This window comes from Sciurus carolinensis, chromosome 2 (genome assembly GCF_902686445.1).
Source record: "Sciurus carolinensis chromosome 2, mSciCar1.2, whole genome shotgun sequence".
NCBI lineage: Eukaryota > Metazoa > Chordata > Mammalia > Rodentia > Sciuridae > Sciurus > Sciurus carolinensis.
Genome location: NC_062214.1, coordinates 90,127,414 through 90,150,940, shown reverse-complemented (window position 1 = coordinate 90,150,940; position 23,527 = coordinate 90,127,414). Strand labels below are relative to the sequence as shown.

Genomic DNA, 23,527 nt, shown 5'->3' with positions numbered 1-23,527 from the left:
AAGAATTTAGAGTCTCACATCTTTCTTTACTCATGGAACTTAGACTCTCTTCCCTTCCTTATTGGTGGAAGTTTACCCCCTTCCTCTGACCTGGGCAACAGTGATAGCTTTCTACCCACTGAGCTTGCTCTCAAGCAGAGAAACAGTAGAGATGGGGATATAGCTCAGTTGGTAGAGTGCTGCCTGATATGTATAAGGATCTGGGTTCAATCCCCAGCACTCCCCCACCAAAAAAAAAAAAAGGGGGGGGGTGCTAAAGAAGGGAAACAATTTAAACATCTCAGAAAGAGGTAGCCTCTTCTCTTCCTGGAATCTTTGCCCCAGAATGTTTGTGCTTGCCTAGAGAACACACTGATAAGATTTTCCTTCTCTCTCCCTACATCGTTTCCTTGAGTGGGGAGCTTTTTAAACAAGAGAAACCAAAGTTGGATTGTAAGCAAAGATCAATAGAACGCAGGATCCTACCCTGCCCCAGGTGTCTAGAGTGCTTGTATTTCTATTGGAACCTTGGTCTTTAACTATATCTCTGTCTTATGTGTACAACATTCAGTCCTCGTTCTGTGATTATTGTAGGAGGCAGAACCCCGGATGTGGACATATGTTTATCCTGCCAAGTACTCAGATATAAAGTCAGAGGATGAGCGGTGGAAAGAGGAACGGGATCGCAAATTGAAGGAGGAAAGGAGTCGGAGTAAGGACTCTGTCCCCAAGGAGGATGGGAAGGAAAGCACAAGTAGTGACTGCAAGCTGTCCACGTCTGAGGAGTCCCGCCTTGGGAGCAAGGAGCCACGACCAAGTGTCCATGTGCCTGTGTCCTCCCCCCTCACCCAGCACCAGTCCTACATCCCTTATATGCACGGCTACTCCTACAGCCAGTCCTATGATCCCAACCACCCAGCTACCGGGGCATGCCTGCTGTGATGATGCAGAACTACCCAGGTACAGCACCCTAGTGCCAGCTCTGCTTCATTTACCAGGAAGGGAGATGAAACACAGATTTCAAACTCAGAGTTTTGTTTCTTGTCCCTAAGACTCAATGAGACTTGTTTAGATGACAACCCTTTTTGATTGCATCATTCTGTAAAGTGGTCACTCTAAGCTGTAGCTCCTTAAATGACTTCTGATTATAGTCAGAGGGACCAGCTCTCCCTTTCATTGTTCCAGCTAGAGGGTTGCCTCTACTGTCAGTTTTCACTGATACTCCCTTTTTAGTATCACCATCTTCTCTAAGCTGAGATTTTTTTTTTTTTTAGATATTTAGAATTTTTCAATGTACAAGGCACTATGGGGAATGTAAAAGAGAAGAGTAGTTCCCTTCTCAAAAACCTTACAACCTAATAGCAGGAGAGACACGTGGAACAAATAAAATTCAAATCAGAACAATGTGTATATTCAGTTGCAAGATCACGCTCAGCTGTAAGGTTGGAAGGCAATCAGTGATAGGAAGAGCAGTTTGAAGTCAACGGGATGTCTGGCTAGGTTCAGCTTGAGAAAGATTAGCTCTGTATACTGTTGTCCATGAGTTCCTGGAGTGAGGTGGGGCACAAAGTCAGGATTTAATCTTTTTAACTTTTTAGAAGAAATGTTCTTATTCAACTCTACTTGCCAATTTCTGTTGCCCAAAGAGCATGTGGGATTCTCTGGGGTAGAAGGCACTCAATTTAATTTAAATTTGTTTTGTTATTTATCTTAACATATAATAATTGTACATATTAAGGGGGTGTATAATGTCATATTTCAACAAATGTGTACAGCATGTACTGATCAAATCAGGATAATTAGCATTTTATGTTTGAGCCTTCAAGTTCCTTTCTTCCAGATCTTCATAAAATATAATAGGCCAGGCACGGTGGTGCATGCCTATAATTCCAGCAGCTCAGGAGGCTGAGAGGAGGATTGAGAGTTCAAAGCCAGCCTCAGCAAAAGCTGAGGCACTAAGCAACTCAGTGGACCCCATCTCAAAATAAAATACAAAATGGGGCTGGGGATGTGGCTCAGTGGTTGAGTGCCCCTGAGTTCAATCCCCAGTACCAAAAAAAAAAAAAAAAAAAAATTATATATCTATAAGTAGGCTTATTGTGAAATATAGTCACCCACATTGCTGTGGAGTACCAGAATATATTCCTTCTACCTGTTTGGATACCTATTATCCAACCTCCCTTTATTCCTCACCTCTCCCCCAACCCTTGGTAATCACTATTCTACATTCAGATTGACTTGGGCATTTTATTTTATTTTGTTTTATTTTATTTATTTTTTACAGTGCTGGGGATTAAACCCAGGGCCCTCATGCATGTAGACAAGCACTCTACCACTGAGCTACATCCCCAGCCCTGACTTGGGCACTTCTAAACTTGCTTCTTAGAGCTTCCAACCTCCTACAGCCTAAATAATCATGACATTCTGGTGACATTCTTTTAAGAGAAATTCTAAGTAGGATAAGTAAGCTTTTCAAACAAAAATGGAAAATTTTCTCACCCTTGAGGTGTTCCTTACTTCCTATTACTCACACTCATATATGTAAAATAATAGTTCTGTGTATTATGAGGGCTTGCTACAGTCTAGGCACTATCCTGAGTTATTTATGAATATTATTTTCTTGTCTTCATTTTGATGAAGAAACTGAAACTCAAAAGGTTGTTAATTTGCTCAATATTACCAAGCTAGAAAGTCTCAGATGTACAGCTGATCACAAGGCCAGCTGACTTTATGTCCTATGATCTTTCCAGTTACCTCTCCAAAATGAATCAGAATACCTCAAAGAACCATAGCACGTCAGGGGCAATCAACTCCAGGAAACTGAGGGCATATTCCTGGCATCCCTTCACCAATTTTCCCTATAGAATTCAGTAAAAAGAGGACAAGCCATTAGTCTCATCCCAAAGACACCATGGTAGAAAACACCTCAGCCTATGCCTAGGAAAGCTAATGTCCTCCTAACCAAGCTCACTAAAGCAGTTTCTTCTACCTTTCATTCCTTGATTACTTGATTTCTCCTTCCCCAGGTTCCTATTTGCCTTCCAGCTACTCTTTCTCCCCATATGCAGCAAGCTCTCAGGTGGTGAAGATGCCGACAAGGCACGAGCCAGCCCCAGTGTCAGTTGTAAATCCAGCTCAGAGTCCAAAGCCCTGGACATCTTGCAGCAGCATGCCAGTCACTACAAAAGCAAGTCTCCCACGGTAAGGGAAGTACAGTGATCCTGGCTGTTATCCAAATAACAGGGGTCAAAGTCTTGGAGGCAGTGGGCAAATTCAGGTCCCTAACACAGTACAGCTTCACTGACTCATCAGGACACCTTCTTGGTTCAAAGGTGTCCACATTTTCAGGCAATGATAATGTGGGCTCTGGTTATATCACTTATATGTCTCACTATAGTGTTTTCTCTGTGTTTCCTTTCCTTTCCTTTCCAGATAAATGATAAAACTTCTCAGGAGAGAGATCGGGGAGGCTGTGGGGTGGTTGGGGGGTGGTGGCAGCTGTAGCAGTGTTGGGGGATCAGGCGGGGGTGAACGAAGTGTTGACCGGCCCCGCACCTCCCCTTCCCAGCGCCTGATGTCCACACACCACCACCACCACCACTTGGGTATTCATTGCTCCCAGCACAGTACAACCTACCCTATGCAGCAGGTAAGTCTGTTGTCCCCCATCATCTATTTTTTGATCTGCATCCCAGTAGTAGTCCTGTAGCAAGGCCCCCCACCATAAGAACCCTTTTGTTTGTTTGTTTTCAAGATTCTGTCCCTCCAAAGTACAAACTAATGACCTGCAGTCATTAAAACATGACATGTATTTACTTCCTTATAGCCGGGGGATTCTCAGACTCGTCTAGAATGTTGACTTTGATGTTGAGAATAAGGAACAGGTGTTCGTTCCCACAGCCAAAAAGAAGCAAGCAGCTATTAAAAAAAAAAAAAACCTGAACTGTTCACCCCAGCCACTATATCTGGCAAAGGATCGGATTTTTTTTCTGTCAGTACCCCAAAACTCAGTGGAGTTAGGAATTTAAGGGGCTCTCCTCCCTGTGTCTAGTCAACTGGTGAAAAGGAAGTGTGAAGGGGAGTTCTGTGAATGCCACACTAACATGTCCTCCTGCTTGCCAGGGCTTTCTTCTACAGCCATTGTTGCCAGCCAGCAAGGCTCAACTCCCCTCACTCTACCCACCCCCCAGGAGGTGAGAATGGTAAGTGACTTTTGTTTATTTGGGGTAACAGAGCCAAAGATAGCTGCTACCTGGATCACAGCATCCCTGTAGCACCTAAGTGAGGGACTAACTGAGGTGTAAGCAGTCTGGAAATGGTGGAATCCTGGCTAAGCCTCTTGTATAAGAGTCTCCTGTGAAGCTGTATGCATCTGAGAGACCTGTGGAACATGTGACCCCTAGGATTAGTACTGGCCAGTTATTTTCTTGGAGCGCCATCTTGTGGTTATCATGACAGCAGGCTGAGTGCCTGGTTACCTGTCCATGTTTCCCTTACAGAACACCAAGTGCCCGGATAAAGTCAACTTCACGGGCCTGGACTGGCTCACTCAAGGAGGTGCTGGACGTGCCATTTAGACATCAGTTAAATGGTGTTGATCATCCTGTTTGCCGTTCCTACCATGCCTGAAGGCAGACCCTTGGCTCTCTCACCTCACTAGACCCCTGGACTCCCTGACCCTCCCTCTTCCTCAGGAGCTGGAGAGCTGGTACTTAGCAAAATATTTATTCTCTCAGCCACATCATGACTTTGTGGCCTCTGTGGAGATGAAGGCACGGGGAGCAACCAGGGGAAACATGGCCTCAGCCCAGAGAAGTCACTGCTGTTTTCCCCGAGGCCTTGGTCTGCTGCTGAAGCAGTATGCCCTGCCCCCCCAAGAGAGGGTCATCTCCCCACCCCACCCAAGCACTGGGTAAGGTCTGAAGACAGCACAGCAGCCATACCCTCACCATCATTACCACCATCACCAGATCCTGCATCTCCCCAGTGGTTTGGGCCCCAGGAACAGATAGCATGTGGAGGAATTAGAATCTCAGGAAAGATATTGGGGGCTGTTTTCTCTGTAATTGTGAAAACAAGGTCTTCAAACATAGAGACTTCCCCCCACCCTAACATGAGCACAGATAAATGCTCAGAGCCTAGCCTGGAAAGGAAGACCAAGGCATTGCCCCACCATGGCCTTGAAGCTGCCTGTCAGGCAGAGGGCAGGGGTTTCAACACCAGCACAGGGCTCCCCAGGGATACCAGGAATGAGCTGGAGCATGAAATTGAAACCTGCATCCCCACTAAGTCCTGCTGCTGCTTATCTCCCAACTCCCTGTCCTTTTTTCTTCCCTCCTAACCCCTTGGTGCTTTTCCCAGGGGGATCCCCACACTGATCTTGCCTCTTCTTTTCCACTGCTTGGCTCTTAAGACTCAGGCAGATAAAATAGTATTCCCCTCAGTTTGGGGAAGCTTGGAGTCTGCTGGGTCACTTAGGGCAAGGCCCAGAAGGCAGGCCCTGGGAGCACCCAGCAGTTCTTGGAGATGTCCTGTGCATTCAGCCATCTGAGTAACTTCCTCATTTAGGGCCACAAATGTATACAGCCTGATTCTGTCTACAAGTACATGATTTTATGTAGTTCAAACTATAGCCTCCGTATGTGCCAATATAAGCTGTGTGTCTTTGTAACACACATTTTTGTTTTAGGGGCCACTGGCCATGGGAGGTTTTTTTGTCCTCAGACCCTGGGAAAATACATCCAAGCATTGCTTGTCGGAGTCACAATGAATTCAGGGGAGCTGTGCTTTGAGGTAGCAAACATTTCTCTGCTCTCCTTAGAAATGCAGTCTCTCTGGGTCCAAGCTTTGTGCTCCGTTCACTGGGAAAATGATGATGATTCAGCAGCTTTATTGGAGTCACTTCTTCCCTGGGGTGTGGAAGTGTCATCTCTTTGTTCTCCCCTCCTATCTTTCTTTGACCCTCTGGATTGAGAGAGACTGACTGACACCAGCCAAGACTAGAGAGTTTGTGAACAGAGTGCCAAAAGTGAGGAGTAATAGCAGGAATATGACTCTGACTTAATTTTGGAGAATAGGGGGATGAGGGACAGTAAGCACAATGCCCAGTTGAGGGTAGTTTCTAAAACCCTGCAGCCCTATACATAGATGGGCCTAAGTCATTTGTCCAAGAGGAGCCCCTCTGACCCACAGACCTTTCCTCTAGGCTCTCAGTCCTTGTTTTTGTTCAAGTTGGGTTCTAGCCCTCCCCTAAAGCCCATTATTTTAAACCTGTTGGCAAGGTCCCAAGCCGCCTCCCTCACAGCTGTCATCCCCCTGCCTCCTGCTGCCCAATGGGCAGTGCCCTGCATAGTGACTTCCCTTTCATCTATGGAAGTAGCTGTTGTGAACAGCTTCACTCCACCTGTGTCACCCCTACCAAGAAGGTGATTGAATTTCAGCCTGATATGCCTTCCCAGGCTCCTGCGGGGTGGAGCCAAGAGCCCATCTCTGTTGTTTTAAATATTGTGTGTTTTGTATCTGTGGCGCTGGCCTGCAGCGTGCTATGTACATATTGTAAAGAAACTGTTGGAATAATTTTCTTTCTCATTTGGGCAGACATGGCCCCGCACTCATGCCCTCCCACTTAGTTCTGTAACACAGAGGAGGAAACTTCTCTATGTGTAGGGCAGCCCTGGGTTTTGCAGAAGGGAACAGCTGCTTCTCCCAGCCCCTTAAAAAACATTTAGCTCTTTGATCCTTATATCCAAGTCTCCCTCAAGGAGTAGGAGCTGCCTAGAAGAGCAGGGTGAAAACAACCAAAGGCAGAATGGTACTGCCTTCTCACTCTGAGCTTTCCTGGGTCCAGTCTTCCTGAAGTAACATGAAGCAGAAGCAGCAGCAGCAGCAGCTGTGGAGATCCTTGACAAGTGCCAAGTGAAAGATTTGTCATCCACCTCTCCTATATGGGGAGGAGAAACACAGGTAGGGCTACCTGTGGCACCCATGACCCAGTCAAAGGGACGAGACACTCAGCAAGGATCCCCACCCCACCAGCAGAGGCTGGAAAGGTTTCTGGTTAAGGGCCAGAACACCAAACCAAGCCTCTCTCCGAGTCATCCCTGTCCAGGTTCCTACAAACATAGCTCCCTGGACACCCCCATGGAGGAGAAGCTACAGGGAAAGAGGATCTCGTCCCCAAGAAAGGCAGCCACAGCTTGGAGAGCTGCTCTTTAGGATTCACATCTGCTTCTTCCTCATTTAAGATGTGCTGGTTCCCCTTCATCCTCCTTCCCTGCCTTATACATATGTGTGTACATGCATGAAGTTTCCTTCTTACCCCACTCCTTCCACACATCTCAAGGACAAAGAACCACACACAGACGGGTAAGAAGGCACCCTATGAAATGAAATGGTCATTTCTTAACTCTCCTCTCCAGACTCCAGGGTAGGGGTAGGAGAATTTCATTTAAGGAGTTGGGGATTAAGACTACAGAAGGGCTAGAGAATTGTAGAAGCTTTGAGGCCCCTTCATGTCATGTACTTCCCCATTTACCCCATTACCATCCCACTGTCTACTCCGATGCCCCCAAGATCCAACTGGGCAGCTAATTGGCTCCAGAATTATGGGCCTCTGTCATTTGTTTTATTACTAGGGCATCCCAGGAAGCTTTCCAGTGATCCTCTGCCATGGGCTCCTTCTGGGATATCAAGCTCCTCCCAGGCCCTGTCCCCTAGCCCCTCCTGCCCCAGCCCACCCGCTTGCCTTGGTGCTCAGCCCTCCCACTGGGAGCAGGTTGGGGCAAGCTGGAGGCCAGGGCTGGAGGGGCAGTGTTGCTGTTCATAGCTTTTATTCCATTGGCGTTGCTCTGTTGGATTTAATTTCAGTCTTCCTGATCTTCCCTTCTGTAAAAGTGTACATTACCAAGTTCCTTGTTTTTTTTATATATATATATAAATATATATATATACAAACTGTACTCTTTTTGCCTTTGTACATTCAGGCAAGAAGAGAAAATAAATCTTTTTAAGAGACAATCACAAATCTGTGAGGGCTGCTGGTTATTTCTCCTGGAGTTTGCTGCTGAGCTGCCTCCTCCTCCTTCCCAACTTCTCTTTATCCCCTCAGCTTTCCCCAGTATTCCTGGTCCTGCTCCATATGCATCCTCAGCTTCACCTTCCCTGGCTGATGGCAAGCTGTTGAATCTAGTGTCCAGATTATCTGCCCTGTAGCCCTTTCCCTGCCCAGCACTGTTTTCTGGCTTAGCCCAGAATCTCTGTCCTGTGTTCTGGCCTCTCCTCTTCACCCTAAGATCCCACTCACCAAAGTGGCTTTGGACCCCTGGGTATTCTGGGACCCATCTCCCAGAGGCCCTGGCTTGAATGCTCACCCATGAAACTATGCAGCTGGGAGCTCTCTGCCTAAGAGTTTGCACTACTTGAACCTGCCTGGGGGATTAGGAACGACTGGAAAAGGACCCCCAGCACTCCCCCATCCCACCCCCATGCATTCCAGCCTCCAAAGTGCTCTGCTCCAGAGCCCAGAGAATCATTCATGGCTGGTGGACTCCTGTAGTTACCCCATCAGAAAAAGGGCTAAGGGGTTATGGATCAAGAGCATTTGATCAGAATTTCAAAGGGTGATACCTTCTGAAACACAGCCCAACCAAACCATTGTTCCACCTTTCTCCTTTCCTCTACCTTCCTCCTCCCCTGCTTTTTTTCCCTTTGTCTCTTCTTCCTTTTCTTAATTGGCTTGGAATTGAAGTATATTTTTAAATTATTTGTTGTATTTATTGAATAAAGTTTTTAATGTCCCTGTTCTTAAATTTAGACTTAGTTGCCTTTCACATTTCTATCCCTCCCTCTCTACCCCCCAACTCCTCCCCCCGCCAAAAAAAAGTTCTGCCTTCCAAGTTGTTTTTTTAACTGGAGTACAGACTTTGGATACCAAATTTCTTTCCTGTCAGTGACTTTCAATAGCCAAAGTTATTTTTTGAAAGGGACATCCTGACCAGGGTACCAGGGTTTCAAATTCAGTCCTTTGACTGTATTGAACAGGAACCACCAACAGATGGCAGGAGAATCTCAAATGTTTCCTGTCCATTCTGCTGGCTTTGGAGGAAAAGTAAAGGACTGAGGGTTTTTTCTTACCCTGTCTACTAGCAGATTCCTTGGATTTAACATATGAATCCTAAACTGCCTAACTCCTTTAGGCTGCCTCTAGAAATAATATGCTTAATGGGGAACAGCCTAGCTGATTTCAATTCAATGTGTCTAGTCCCAGACTTGCTCTACTATTTGTGGAGAGTGGGGGTATTGCCTCAAGTCTTTTAAGGAATACCTGGTGGAACCCAAAGTTAATGATTTGGCCCAGATAAAACACAAGCCATGAAATACAATGTGAAAATTGGCCAAAGACCCACAGATAAACTTTAAGAATCAACAGTAGTTACAAAGCTATAGGAGGTAGAAGAAAAAAGAAAAAAAGGAGAAAACAAGAATAGGGAAGGTTTGTGGCTGCTTCCTTCAGAAACCTCAAGAAATAAGAAGTGTCTGGCACTTCCATGCAAAAGCCAAAAACCAGTTTTAGAACCCAGACTTATAAAAGTAAGAACAATTGGATCCTAGGGAGAGCCTCTATTCTACATGAAGCTGATCTGTACATGCCTCTCTCTCCAGGGGGCTCTCTCAGTGTGTCTCAGACTCCTAGCAACCCCACAATGCACAGTACAACACAGCCCCAGAGACCTTGGCCAGTTTATCAGACCTACTGCATTGAAGCTTTCTCCTGGAGAAGCATGTTAGCACACCCCTATTAAGTTAAGGCTCTCAGCTCAAAAGACAGTAGTGGTAAGAAGTTGGTCCTGGTAAAGGAATAAAGAACAGACCAACCATAACTTTAATCAGTTTATTGACACAGTAACACAACACACTTTCCTCCCTGACACCCCCACTTTCCCTCACCCAGTCTAGATCTCCTGTCCCTTCCTCTCCCCTTAGAATAAAGCTGTTCATTGAAATAGAAAAGAGCGGGCCACTTTTAGCCCCTTTTCCTATTGCCCCTAGGCCCTGCAGAGCAGTGTGTTAAGCACTGCTCAGAACCTATTAGGGGCAGTCAGCACTACGCTCAGCCAGCCAGAGGCATCTGGTCCCCAAGAACAGATTCCCCAAAATTCCCAGGCCCTGAGTTGCTATTCTCTCTCTCTGCTCTTTGTGACCCTAGAAGGAGACCTTGGGGCCTGAGCACAGGAGTAAGAACTCCTGGTAATAATTTGAGAGTTGGAGTTTAGTGTTTCTTAAGGCCCATGCACCCCCAAAAAAAAGCCCCATCAGTGGGAGTGAACTTCAATGCCCCTATTTTAAATGCACTGATAACATTAAACAGATAAAGCCAGCTTAACCAAATGCCAGAATAACACTAAGCTGTAAAAGAGGAGGGGTCAGACCTGCTTACACCAGGCCAGATACAATGTACACAGAGAAGCCCAGGTGGTGTCCAAAAAAAAAAAAAAAAACCCAAGAACACTACCCGGGAGCTGAAAAGCCTATTCAGGAGCCCCTGGGGTGACAGGAAGCAAAGAAAGAGAATACATAAGTTTTAAAACCAAAACAGAAAGCCCAACAGTAGGAGAACCTGAGCCTGACAGTGCTGCCCACCAGCCCTTGCCCCTGGACCCAGATAGCCCCTCCCCCTCTAGGCAATGCCCTCCCCTAGGCTAGATAGAGCACATCACACAGCGCAGTTTAAAAAGCTTCTAATGCCAGTTCATAAACATCTTCATTTACTATTGGTGATTACATGTGAATAATATGTTTATACTGTTCTTTATGGAAAACAATTTCAACAAGTCAACTCCAAGAACACAATAGGCAACCCTCACCCTGAGCCCCTCAGCGTCCTTCCCTAGAGAGCAAGGAGCCCTCTCCTCTGTCCCAAGGCTGCCTAACTTCCCCTCTTCCCCCACTGTGGCTCTTGGGCAAAGCATCCTCTATGACCATTAGTCCTCATCGGACAAGTTCTGGTCCAGGGGGTAAACCATGAACATCACATCTGGCCGAGAGGGGACGCAGGGATGACCTGGACGCACAATCTCAAAGCCCAAGAAGCTGAAGGTCTTCAGGAGTGGAGCTGTAGAAGATAAGAGCATAAAAAGGATTCTGATGAGAAAAACAAGGATAGGCTTAAATCAAAGGAAAACTCCAAAGAGATGGAACAAGCAAGCACTAGGCCTTTACTAATCCTTGGGCAATTCCCCTCCCAGCCTAATTTGCCAGCGAGAACCTGTAATCCTAGATACTCAGGAGGCTGAGTCAGGAGGATCCTAAATTTAAGGCCAGCCTGAGTAACTAGCAAGACCCTATCTCAAAAAGTAACTCAGAGTAAAACAGTCTTAAGGTTCAATCCCCAGTACTAGGTGGGGCAAGTGGGAGTCCCCACTCACTGAACGGGAGCCCTGTATCCTCCTCCCAGACTTCACTGCCCAGCCTGGAGGTATCTGGCTGCTTTGACTCCTCACCTCTGTCTTCACGGCCCTTCCTGAAGCAGATGAAGACATAGTTCACTTTCATCTTCTCTTCAGCAAACTCCAGCAGTGCTAACAATCTGTAAGAAGCAAAGAAAACTAGTCAGGCCCTCCTACTCCAAACCCTTAAAAAAGGGGCTTTTCTGAACCAAACAGCCAGCAATACAATACGAAGCTACAGAGGGAAGGTTCTCTATTTTGAGATCTTGGGAGCCCTGAGTTCAGAAAAAAATAAGCTACACATAGCCCTAAGAAAAATGTTACTGGATTATATCTTCCTGTGACAAGTTCATCATCTGAAAGTAACACTACCATATTAACTAATGCAATTCACAAATCAGAGCTGGGGACCCAGAAAAGAACCCAGTTCTTCAGGGATTATTGCCAACTTTGATAAGGTCACCTGCCACTGAGCAGGATACTCTGGGACCTGATGTGCTTAAAAGTATTTCCTCAAGAGACTGGAGCCACTCAAGAGAACTCTATCCTCAGGACTGCTGCTTTCATGGGCTGCATGGAAGGTCTTGCCCAATCAAATGGAATCCAACTGTATCTCTGAGCTTCCTGGCCTTTTGAACTGCACCACTGTAAGGTGGCTCAAGAGAGACTTGGTATCTGCTTGGAAGCATGAACCAGGGCGCAATTAAAGTAGTAGGCATTTGGTTAATATGATAAAGATCTGCTTTAATTATAACTTAGAGCAGGCCTATTTTACTGGCTAAAAATAACCCATTACAAAATGATATCTACTTGGGACGTCTAGAGCTAGGGAAGAAAGCATGGACTCTGCTAAAAATCTGTTATCCCCAATAAACATACACCTTCCTCTGAAAGAGGATCTTCCCATCTGTTCCTTTCCCTTCCTCAGCACTTGCTCCTTACCCTTCTTTGCTCCCATCAGCTAATAATCCATCTGGGATTTCTACAAACAGACTCTGGCTGGACAGGACTGCATCCCAGCAAGAGACCTTCACCTCGGTGACCTCATATTGGAAGTGGACGATGTGAGGTTTTCCATCGTTCACAGGGAGGTCCTGGGTCACAGTGAGCTTCTCGTCCTGGGAAGGAAAGCAGGGCAAAGGACCATATCACTACTGCCTCTGGCCATGTCATATGTTTCCTAACCAGGTGGTGCTATGAATGTACTGAACCAAAAAAGGGCATAGGACACAGGGTATGCTGGAAATACAGACCTACATCTGGCTAAGTGAAGCCATTGCTAAAACCAGTTGATGTTGGGAAAGGAAATGTCTACGAGGTATATACCAGGTACCGAGTATGATGCACGGTAAGGTCCCATTTAATAGTCTCAAAAGCACTTAAGACAGGCATTAGTATTTCAGATATTAATATCTGAGATTTAAGAACAATTAAGATATCAACCAAAGCTCTCAAGGTAATAAATGGCAAAGCTGAGATTCAAACCTAGGTCTGACTTGAAAGCCTATGCTTTTCTCCTAACACCATGTTCTTTCCCTTCCCTCTGAAAAGATATCTGTGATGGTTTGGCTGGGGCCTTAACCAACCAAAACCTGCTTTCAGGTGAACTATAGGGTCCATGTTATCCCAGTGTCAAGAGACCAGAACTCAGCTGTCCTGCTAACCTTCCATCCCAGTCTTAGGGAGAAGCCAAACCAGCTTCTGGACCTCAATCGCAGCAGATAAAAAGGCAGCAATGATGCCTCCCTCTAGAACTCCAGAAAAGCCACACAGCAGCCTCAGTCGAGAGAGTCCTTCCCAGTCCCACTACTGGCCTGCAAGACTAATGAAGTTACTGCTCCCTTTGAGCAGCAGCTCAGTAGTATCTAAGAACTCTGCCCAGAGCGTCCCTTCTCAAGTTCCTCCTTACCTTATATATTAGAGCTGAGAGAGAAGGATCCCTGCCGCCCCCTCGCCCACCGGGGATCTTCGACAGTGGGTGAGGGGCATCAGGAGCACCACAGAGGCCCTGGAACAATGTGCCTGCAGCACTGGAGCTGGGGACAGTTACTCAAAGGCAAAATACTACTGCAAGAGAAAGAGAAGGTAATACAGTAAATACTAAAGCTTGAAAATTTAACCAAAATTCCACCCCAGCCCCTACCCTGGCTTCCCCTAAACAAGTGTTCTAAAGGGCCCACCAGTGCCCCAGTCCTTCCTACTTCAGCTTCTGAAACTACCATTGCTCTCTTGAAGGAGCCCTGAAGAGATATAGGAATTCCAGAAGGCCCAAGGGAGTCCAGCTGGATATGTCTGACAAGAGGAGCACTGATCAGATATCTTCAGACAAATTCTGCGGCACTAGACGCATACTGTGGGAGGAACCAGATGCTAGCTTGCCTACTAGGACTCCAGACCTGTGCCCACACTAATATCCTTCCTTAAGCCATCAACACCTCAACAAGCTAAGCAGCAGAATCACAAAGCCTACATGTCAGGCTCAAGAAAGGCACATGGACCTTGACCACTGGGTATTGTCCCTGCGGAACTCCCAAAGCTACGGCCCCCATCCCCCATCCGAACAAAGGAACTAGAATGAGAAATCACCTACTGCACATCCTTCTAGGATTAAGAACAAAACTAAATATGAGATTTGGCTTCCAGAGCAATATTACAGTGTCTGAATTTGTCCCTGGTCTGCCAGCAAATGCTGGGCCCACTTGCCTCTCTTTGCTAGTCACTTCGCAACCCAAGTGTGGGAATGTAGTAATACTGATGTGGTCAGAACAGACACTTAGTTGTGGGAAAGGGGCATGCTGGGAAAAGGTATATATGCTGTGACCTGAATAAGGAAGCCAACAATCAGATGGACTACAGAAAGTGAAAAACCCCTATAGGAGCTCTCCCTCACCTCTAGGTATGTGCCCTTACTGGGCACCATGGCTTCCAGGAAGGGGAGTCCAGATCTCTTCTACTACCTTTTTGAATCTGCTTTAGTGGCTCCTTAGGCCAACCCCAAGTCAAGGGCAAGTGAAGCAGGACTTCACTCTGCATGTACACCAGGACTAAGCAACAGGTCTATCCCTTAGCCATCATACACCAGCCTCAAGATAACTGGAAGGCAGTGCATAGGAGTGTTGCCGTGGTGTGCTGGAGCTAGCACTCAAGACTATGCTATGCGCGGTTCTCCCCAGTGCCATGTTGGTAAATTTACAGTACAGAAATCAACAAATGCTCTGAATCAAGGCTTTTTGTCCTCCCTGAAATGGTACGAGGCAACAGTTCTTCACACTATCCTTGGCTTGATCTATCACAGCATGCCAATTTTGGGATAAAAAGTGAAAAGCGACAAAACTAAACACACACACTTAACATGGTAATGGCAACAAAACCAAAGGGCAGCCCACTTAGACCCTCATCACTAGCAGTCCTGTATCAGCATTCCATTTGAGATTGGAAGTCTAAAGCCATCACTGCTCAACTTCTAAGATCTGTTCTTTCAGGGATTTTAACTGGGGGCCTAAAAGCATACCTGAAAATTTCCTTGGGAAATGGAGTTCCCAGGGAAATATCTGTGAGCCTGAAGGAGCATTGACAGCTAGGGATTATTACCCCATGCCCTACCTTTTACCTTTTCTGGAAAACCCTGAGGCATTCTCATCTCTACACTTAGGGTTTTCAAATCTCTGTTCCTCTGAGGTTTGCCTGAGAGAGTTACTTTCTGCTCGGGACAATAAACTATTATATTTCCCCTTCCAAAGTGTTAAGGGGCAGAAGTGTCCAGGATAGAAAGAATAAAACAAGGGTGAGGAGTTTCCCTAAACAAAGGTGCACCCCACACACATTCCCTTCTCATTCCCCAGTGGCCCCTTTGGCCTGTATTGAGGTTCCTTTATAGGCATCAGAACACTGGGCCACTGGAAAAAACTGGCTTGCTTGCATTGATCAGCAGAGCTACCCAAGAACTGGGCAAATTCCCTCTGGAATAGATAGTCACCTTGCATACCAGAAGAATTGCTTGGATTCACAATACAACTAGATCACCAAAGCCCTTACAATTCTAAAACTCTGGTGCCAGACTCCCACTTCCAGAGGAAATTTCTCAAACCATTTTTACAAGTGATTTACACTGAACCTCTGCCCTGCATTCCAACCAATATCTTCATTCTTAGCTAATTTGCACTTGCAAACATTAGAAACAAACCAGGTGCAGTGGCAAATGCCTGTAATCCCAGCAAAAAGGGAAGCTGGAGCAGGACTGCAAGTTGAAAGTCAGCCTCAGCAACTTAGTGAGGCCCTAAGCAATGGGGGCAAACCCCTGAAAAGATCAGAACATTGTGGGGATTTTTGTTTGTTTTGTTTTATATACAGAATCCCTCTTGGTTTTCTAGAAATAATCCCTGGAACCTGCCCTGTGTCCAGCACTAATCTATTAAAAAACTTGTGATATTTCTGGTTTCCTGATCTTTCCAAATAAATGCAAGATGTCTATGCTATGGTAACAAATAATTTAATTCCCTACTCTCACACATAAGGATTCTAGAGAAGCTCTACTCCTCCCCCATAAAGTGCAGAAAGAACCATGTGTGTGAGTGGGGATGGATAGAGTGTGTCAGGACTCCACACAGGTGATCCAGTACCAGTTCCCTAAGGGAAACAGTTGGGGTTTAGGATAAGCTTGTTAGACAATAGATGACAATAATTATCGTCTTCATCCATTATAAAGCATCTGTTATTAGTTGCTTGCAATGAATGGCAAATTGCTTCTCTTTCAGAAAACCTTTGCCTAAATGAGAAGGAAAATGGGATGGGTACATATGCAGTAGTTCAGGAAATTAAGGGGCATGTGCTGGGCATGGTGGTGCACATCTGTAATCCCAGTGGCTCTGGAGACTGAGGCAGGAGTATTGCAAGTTTGAGGGCAATCTCAGCAACTTAGCAAGGCCCTAGGCAACTTAGTGAGACCCTGTCTCAAAATAAAAAATTTTGGGCTAGGGAGAGCTCAGTCGGTAGAGTGCTTGCCTTGCAAACACAAAGCCCTGGGTTCGATCCCCAGCACAGCAAAAATAAAAATAAAAATAAAAAATTTTTAAAGAGGCTGGGCTGGGAATGTGGCTGAGTGGTTAAGTGTCCCTGGGTTCAGTCCCCAGTACCAAAAAAAAAATTTTTTTAAGGAGTGGGAGGGACAAAGAGGGTATCAGGTATCCAGGCATACAAGGCAAGTCAGAAGATGGAAGATTAGAGGCTATTGGTGCCTTTTATCTTCTCATGTGTTATAGGACATGCCCTTGGAAACAGTCCTCAAGATATAAATGAATGCTACCAACATCATACCCTGCTGCTTCTAATTTAAAGCATCTGTGAAACTGCTGTCTGAAATATCCTTGACTGGTCATAATTTCATATACTGGCTATCAACAGGCAGTATGTGCAGCATATATTCCTGGAAACACTGATGCTAAATCAAATTTTTATAACTTAAATCCTATTTTTAAATATCTAGAGTACTATTTTAAAAGAACCAACCTTAAATCTCTTGATAAAAGATCTTCTGTTAAAGAATCACTTCCAGCTGATTGTATCAGTTTTGAATTTTATATTTGGTTTGCTCAAAGCAGGGTACATCCTGCTACACAGAACTGAGATTTAATGTAAAAGTAATTCTGTAGGCACAGAATCTAACAAACACTTGAATTCAAATCCTCTGATAAGTTTTGATCAGGTTTCTCTTCAATCAGTGGCTTCTTCAACCTATTCAAAGTCTGCACCCTTTTTCTCTTGTTTCATTACCTATCAGAGAAGATCAGATGGCTTTGATATTACCTACCTTTGATATCAAATAAAAAAGACACAAAAATCACATTTCCAGTATTATATATTCATTTCCCTCTTAACCACTTCTGACCCATTCATGTCTCAGGCCCTGTTTCATAAAATACCCAGAGTGCCCTTATTTCCCTCACAGAGGCTGCTTTTACTCTAAGACTAGGAATATCTCTGATGACTAATCCTTACGTAAAGGGAGACCAATTCAGAGCTACCATCACACTTAACAAAAAAGAAATAGGAAGAAAGGTGGGAGGTGATGGCTACCTTCAGTCTAGTGTGACCATACAGGCTGATTTGCAGCTGCCAGTTTCCCCTTCCATCTGAGAAAGGGGCCTTGGGCAGATGCCAGGCACAAGTCATTTCACTCCACTGTTATGCATTCCAAAGGGAGTAGGACTTGCTATGCATAATTATAAGAAAATGACATCACCACCCTGAATCACAGGCTGAAAGCAAATTTGGGTTTTGGTTTATTCTCCATAATAAACATGTATGGTAGCAGAATATCTGTGCCCCTGAGGTTTGCTTATCACACAGCTGATAGTACGGTACATCTTCTACCAAAAGTAGGTACAACCACATGTGCTACCAAAGTAGGCTGCATGACGAGGTAATCATGCTTTAAAGTAAGACCTTAATTTTACTTTCTTAATTTTAGATACTGCGATCTAGTTTGTATAGTAAGTTCATCACACAGTCTCCAGCCGCCTCTCCCAGGATAAAATTACTTCATTTTTCATACTGTATCAAAGGCCTAGGAAATTTTCTGAAGGCTAATACAAAGCATTCTGCCGCTGCTAACAGGAAAACTACCTGTCTATTCACTTAAAGTAACAAAATTCTCACTAATCTACGGCCATTTCTGAGCTATAGTTTTCACTTAGCCTTCCAAACCATGGAATCAATTTCCATCAACACAGTGTATTGTTTCAAAAGGGATGAATTACTTTTTTCCTAAAAATTAACATTTGTAATATCCTTCTATCCCACTCCTCAGTCCACAGCCCCCCGTTTGTTTGTTTGTTTTTTTCTGAGCAGCTCTGATGCTAAATTTGGATTTCTTGACAGAATGAGAAATTGCTATTATTAGTCCATACTGCTTTCTGAAGCATTCAGTTTGGAGGAATTCCTAACTATACAGGAGTTTCTTTCTCTCTGTAGGGTGTCCTTGAAGGCATATCTTAGGAAAACTGGTTCTACCACCCTACACTCAAATAGCCGTAATGCCAATAAACAAGGAATAACCCAAATCAAATTCTTTGGGAAAAGACAGAAATCCTATTACCCACAAAACCATTCAGTGAAGATGCTCAGTTAGTTCTGATATGGCTTTAGTGCCCTGCTCACCCCCACCCCTCAAAAAACCACCTGTAGAACCAAATGCTTCTCCCCAAAGTCCATCAGCACACAGAATGATTATAACATGGCTATCAAGCCAGGGCTAGCTCTTCTACAAATTCTGTACTGTCACAAGATAGGAAGCAAGCCCTTCGTATATCCCTAAACAGATAATGTATCCCTGCCCCCACAGGTCTGGGCAGAAGAAGGCCAGGAAGCTTGATTTCCTCTTGGATTTAAACCTTATGTTCAAAAAACATAATAAAGGGGCTTGAATTTGCATCTTCCCTCCCCCACCATCAAGAATTTTGACATTTTGTAATCACCAATCAGAACAACGCTGGAAAGGAAGAGCCTTGTTTTCAAAACATACTGCCGGCTCTTCAACTATTTCTTTCAGGAAACTAAGCCTCCACCTCCTCCTGCATTTTTCACTGGAGCTGGGGAAGCTGGAAATCCCATCCCCCACCCAATGGGAGCTAAACCAGCCAACTCCCCCCTCTGCGGATACAAAACACCAACAACATTGGCTGGAAAGAGCATCCGGCTCTTATCGGAATCCCTAGGCAGGATTTCTTTTAGAAAGTTAGAGCAGGCCAGAGGAGGCTGGAAAACATGCTAGGGAAACAGGATTGCAGTAACTCAAGGAAACCAGAAACGCTGCACACCCCACCCCACCCCCAGGCCAAAGTAGAGAAGTCTCATCCAAGGCCCAGCTCCTGCCAGGCCAGCTGGCTCCTCCCTCCACCTACCTCTCACACAGTTAAGCCCCTCAAATTACCAACACACTAAGGAAGGGCCTGGAGACCAGCAAGCCTGTTCTGCCACTTAAGCTGGAAGAAATCTTCAACTTAAGCTAACCCAATCCCCTCTTCTTACATGTAAGCACACTGGCTAAGGCAGAACTAGAACTCAGGTCTCTCTCACTCATTTGGTGAAGACCCTTATATGTTGGTCCCAAGTGCTTAACTCTGGGTTCAGCCAACAAAGGCCTTGGCATCTAGACCAGTCAGTTCAGAGGACTCCACAGAATGACTGCTGAGACACCTTTCAGACAAAAGCATAAGAACAGCTAAGAAAATTCATCTCACATACCCTTTGAGCAGGTTTTGTTGTAGGTTCCTCTGCTTCCCTCCACCCCTGCATTTCATCCTGCCATCCATCCTCTACACACAGCCCTCCATACATAGTTAACACTTTTTGCACCATCCAAGTTACCTATCTATCCACCTCCACCTCCTCAGCTCCAGAAGGACTGCTTTAGAGAAGATGGAATGGAAGAGGAATGCATGGGGGTTGGGTGTGGATAGTCTTGAAAAGGAAAATACAAAAGCAGAATGGGATTGTAGGTAAAGAGGATTTAGGAGGCTGGGATAATGAGTCAAACAGGAACAAACCAGGAAATAGGGAGTAAATTTTCTTTATACAGAGAAGAAATGAAAGTGGGAAGACTAGATAAGAGTTTAACAATTTAGGGAAGAAAATGGCTAAAAGATGAGAACCAGGTAACTGAAAGGAGAATTTAAGAAGCTGTTGCAGGTATCTCCGGTTCTTCTGGAGAGGGAGTGAAAGACTACGAAATCCCTGAAGAAGACTAGGCCCTTTTCAGTAAAGAAGAGCTGACACTCACTAAAAGGAATATAATGAGAAAAGCTATAAATAAAGCCTGTTGAAAGAAGAGGGGCAGTGTTTTTCAACATTGAGACACTGGAAAGAATACCTGGGGAGCTTTAAAAATTTGTGCAGATATCCAGGCCCTACCTTAGGCCAATTAGACCAATCGGTGAAGGGGGGCTCAGGTGACTTTTTCAAATGTGCAGTCAGGATTAAGAAATATTAAGATGCAAGAAAATTGAAACCCAGTTGGAATATATAAGGATGGTGCTGATAATTGGGAAATGTTAACTTGGAGACCATTTAGTAAGAAAGGAATCATAAGTGGCACTTAGAGCTCTATGTGAAGAAAAGCAGTAAGGCTATATTTATGAGAGGAAGTAAAGTCAAGTTTAGGAGGGACCATGAAATGGTTTAAGGAGGATTTACAGGGAATGGATCTGCTGGCAAAATAATGAGACCCTGGTGATGGGCAGAAGTCATACGGCAAATATGAAGACAAAGGGTCTGGTGTGGGGAACTAATGAACTTCATACACATTTCAGAGGGACAGCAACATGTCTAGAGAAAAAATGAGGAAGAGAATCAGGTCTGAACTGCAAATGGAAGTCACTCTGATGCACAAGGAACAACCAGGGTTAAAAACTGAGAATGAGGAAATTATGGAACCATTTCAGAGAATAGTGTCTGGGACAGAATTATGGAATATATTTGAGGGTGATAAGTGAGAAGAAACTGCCTAGAAAGAGAAAAGAGAAAGAAAATTTGAGTAATGAATTCAGCTTAGTTCAGGTCGGGGGAAGGATAAAAGGATTTAAGTTTGGACCCAGTATCTATTTAGTATATCCAGTATTTAGATATCTAGTATCTCAGTTGCAGAAAGACGTGCAGGCTTTCTCTCCATTTAATGAGGAGAAACTGGAATTGGGTTTGGGAGGAGGAAACTTGCAAGGCTTAGTGTCCATAGTACAGAGCCTGATCTGAATGAAGAGAAGTCCAAGGGAAGGTATTCCTTGAAAGTCTTTACTAGAAGTAGTATGGGGCTAAGTTCTGTGACCTGATGACCTTTGAGATGTGGTTCAGTGGGCTAGGGATATGCTCAGTGGTAAAGTGTTTGCCTAGTATTCATGAAGTCCTGGGTTCAATCCCCAGCACCACTCAAAAAAAAAAAAAAAGATGGAATCAGTTAAGATGGGAAAAGTTAGGAGTAAAGACAAGATCCAGTTGAAAGTAAGTGTTTAAAGGGTAGGAGGTTTTAGAATGGTGGGGGGACACCCTTAGGGAGAAAAGGACAAGAATCTAGTCCAAAGCGTTTGAGGAAATAAAAGGAATGGCATTGGGAGACAAGGGAAATGAGCCCGAGAGCGGAGTGTGGAAGGAGGAAAGGAGGGCAAAGATAAAGCTGGAGTGAGGGACCAAAGGAAGGGCTGGGAATCTTTGTAAAGACCATTAGACCTGGGAGCGGTGGGGAGTAAGGGGTCAAGTTGAGAACTGAAGGATGGAACCTGACTGGTGGGAAGGAAGTAGTAACAAGAGAGGGGTCTGGTTGGTTGGGGGTGCAGTTTTCACTAGAAAGCAGATTCAAAACGGGGTCGGTGACTTACAGGGGGAGTAAGAAATATATGTGGAGGACACTGGTGGGGGGAGGGGGATATTCAGGGAATCCATAGGAGGGAGAAAGCCCAGTGGGGGTAAAGGGACACCTTTAAGGAGGACACACAGGACCTGACTGAAAGACTGGGTTCCCGTTTGTTGGGGGGCCGGGGCTTTAGAGGAAGAGGCCCGGATGAGGGGGATGGGCCGGACTGAAGGAAGGGGGCTAAAAGACGGAAAGAGGCCCAGTTTCGGGTCTGGAACTCCAACTGGGATGGCTGAAGGGATCCGGTGGAGGCGGACGGAGCCCTGTCGGGGACCTACTGTGCCGGGGGGGAGGGGAGGGTGCGGGGACCGGCTGGTTGGTGGGGGAGGAGGCCCTCTGGAGCCGAAGAGGAGAGGATGGGGGCGGGGAGCCTGGGCCGGGCCGTTACCTGTCCTGGGTGTTTATCATCCTCGGCGGCTCTGCTCAGGGTGGGAGGAGGCGGCGCAGGGAGTGGGTAGGTGGATGAGTGGGTGGGTGTGGGGTCGCGCGCGCGGGCCGATCTCGGCGGGCTAAGTCCCTGTCAGGCCTCGGGCCGAGAGCCCTCCTCCTGCCTCAGCAAGCGCCTGCCTCCAACTGACCCTCCCCGGCCGCCGCCGACGCCGCAACCGCCCCGCCCCCAAGTGCCTCATCAGCATAGCCCCACCCCGGAGCCGCGCGGTGTCCTGGGAAACTGGGGCCCACAACAAAGGGCAAAGCACCGCCCCGCCTCCGCGCAGGCGCTTCTGGGACGGATAGCGGGGGATAGGGATGGTGGTAGGGGAGTTGCGAATGAATGCCCCTTTTAGGGGGAAGCCGTGGCTGAGTTGGTGGCGTAGCTATGCCCCACAGCCCAAAAGATGCACTGAATTTCAAATCGTTTTCTGAAGACTGATCAAACCTAGTCCTAGTTCCTATTCCTTGTTTGGTGGGGTCAAGAAGGGCAGTGCCATTTATAGGCTCTAGAGTATATTTTATTAAAACCAAATTAGAAATCTAAAGAGGTCTACACACATATTAGCACCATTCCAGGTCTGAGTCCAAGCCTATAGATCACAGTTACCTCAGCTCATAATGCAGATCAATAACCTCAACTGTAAGCTGAAATCAACTATCTCTTCATCTTGGAGACACATTTCAGGTCAATGGTCAATGCCCCAATCACTAGCCAGTCACTTGGTTATCAGAAGCCAAATCTCTGTCGGTCATGATCACAGCCACATCACAGCAGTTGTGGAAGCCACCATCACTAACTTGTTCACAGTCACTTCAAGTCAAAATCAATGCAGGCTACTTCAGTCAATCATGCAAGGTTACTAATGCATAGGCATCTCCATTCATTATCCCTGCTGGTCCTTATCACAGACAAGTGCCAAAAAGTCACAGTCACTGGTGTATAGACACCTCAAATCATAGTCATTGCAGGTCACAATCACAGGTACTTCAAAACAATCAGGTTTCAACTCTGTTCATAGTCAACCCAGATTGCAATCAAGAGAGAGTGAACTCTCAGCTCATAGTGGGTCACTATCACCTCAAATCACATCCATTCATTTATTCAACAATAATTATTGAACAACTACTTACTATGTGCCTCAATCATGAGTTAGAGTACAGGAATACTCAGTGACCAACTAGACAAGGTTCCTGCCTTGGATGTCACAATCTGCTCTGAGTGAGAGACAGAGAGTCCATCACAATACGAAGTGAGCGCTCAGTCTGAAGGAGG

General features: G+C 45.6%; 2 protein-coding genes across 2 annotated transcripts in view; one reads left to right on the top strand and one right to left on the bottom strand.

Moving 5' to 3' along the window:
• Positions 1-4,176, top strand: part of Znf609 (zinc finger protein 609) — a 224,545-nt gene extending 220,369 nt beyond the window's left edge. Inside the window, 9 exon segments of the mRNA XM_047540485.1 lie at positions 574-895; positions 898-939; positions 3,006-3,041; positions 3,044-3,180; positions 3,412-3,462; positions 3,464-3,578; positions 3,581-3,628; positions 4,102-4,145; positions 4,147-4,176. Of these exon segments, the coding sequence (XP_047396441.1) occupies positions 574-895; positions 898-939; positions 3,006-3,041; positions 3,044-3,180; positions 3,412-3,462; positions 3,464-3,578; positions 3,581-3,628; positions 4,102-4,145; positions 4,147-4,176 (825 nt within the window).
• Positions 4,177-10,699: 6,523 nt separating this feature from the next.
• On the bottom strand, positions 10,700-22,429 carry Oaz2 (ornithine decarboxylase antizyme 2). Its single transcript, XM_047540486.1, is given in 6 exon segments — positions 10,700-11,089; positions 11,478-11,563; positions 12,366-12,541; positions 13,333-13,413; positions 13,415-13,490; positions 22,211-22,429. Coding segments are annotated over 6 exon segments (570 nt in total). The 5' UTR covers positions 22,231-22,429; the 3' UTR covers positions 10,700-10,958.
• Positions 22,430-23,527: the final 1,098 nt, after the last annotated feature.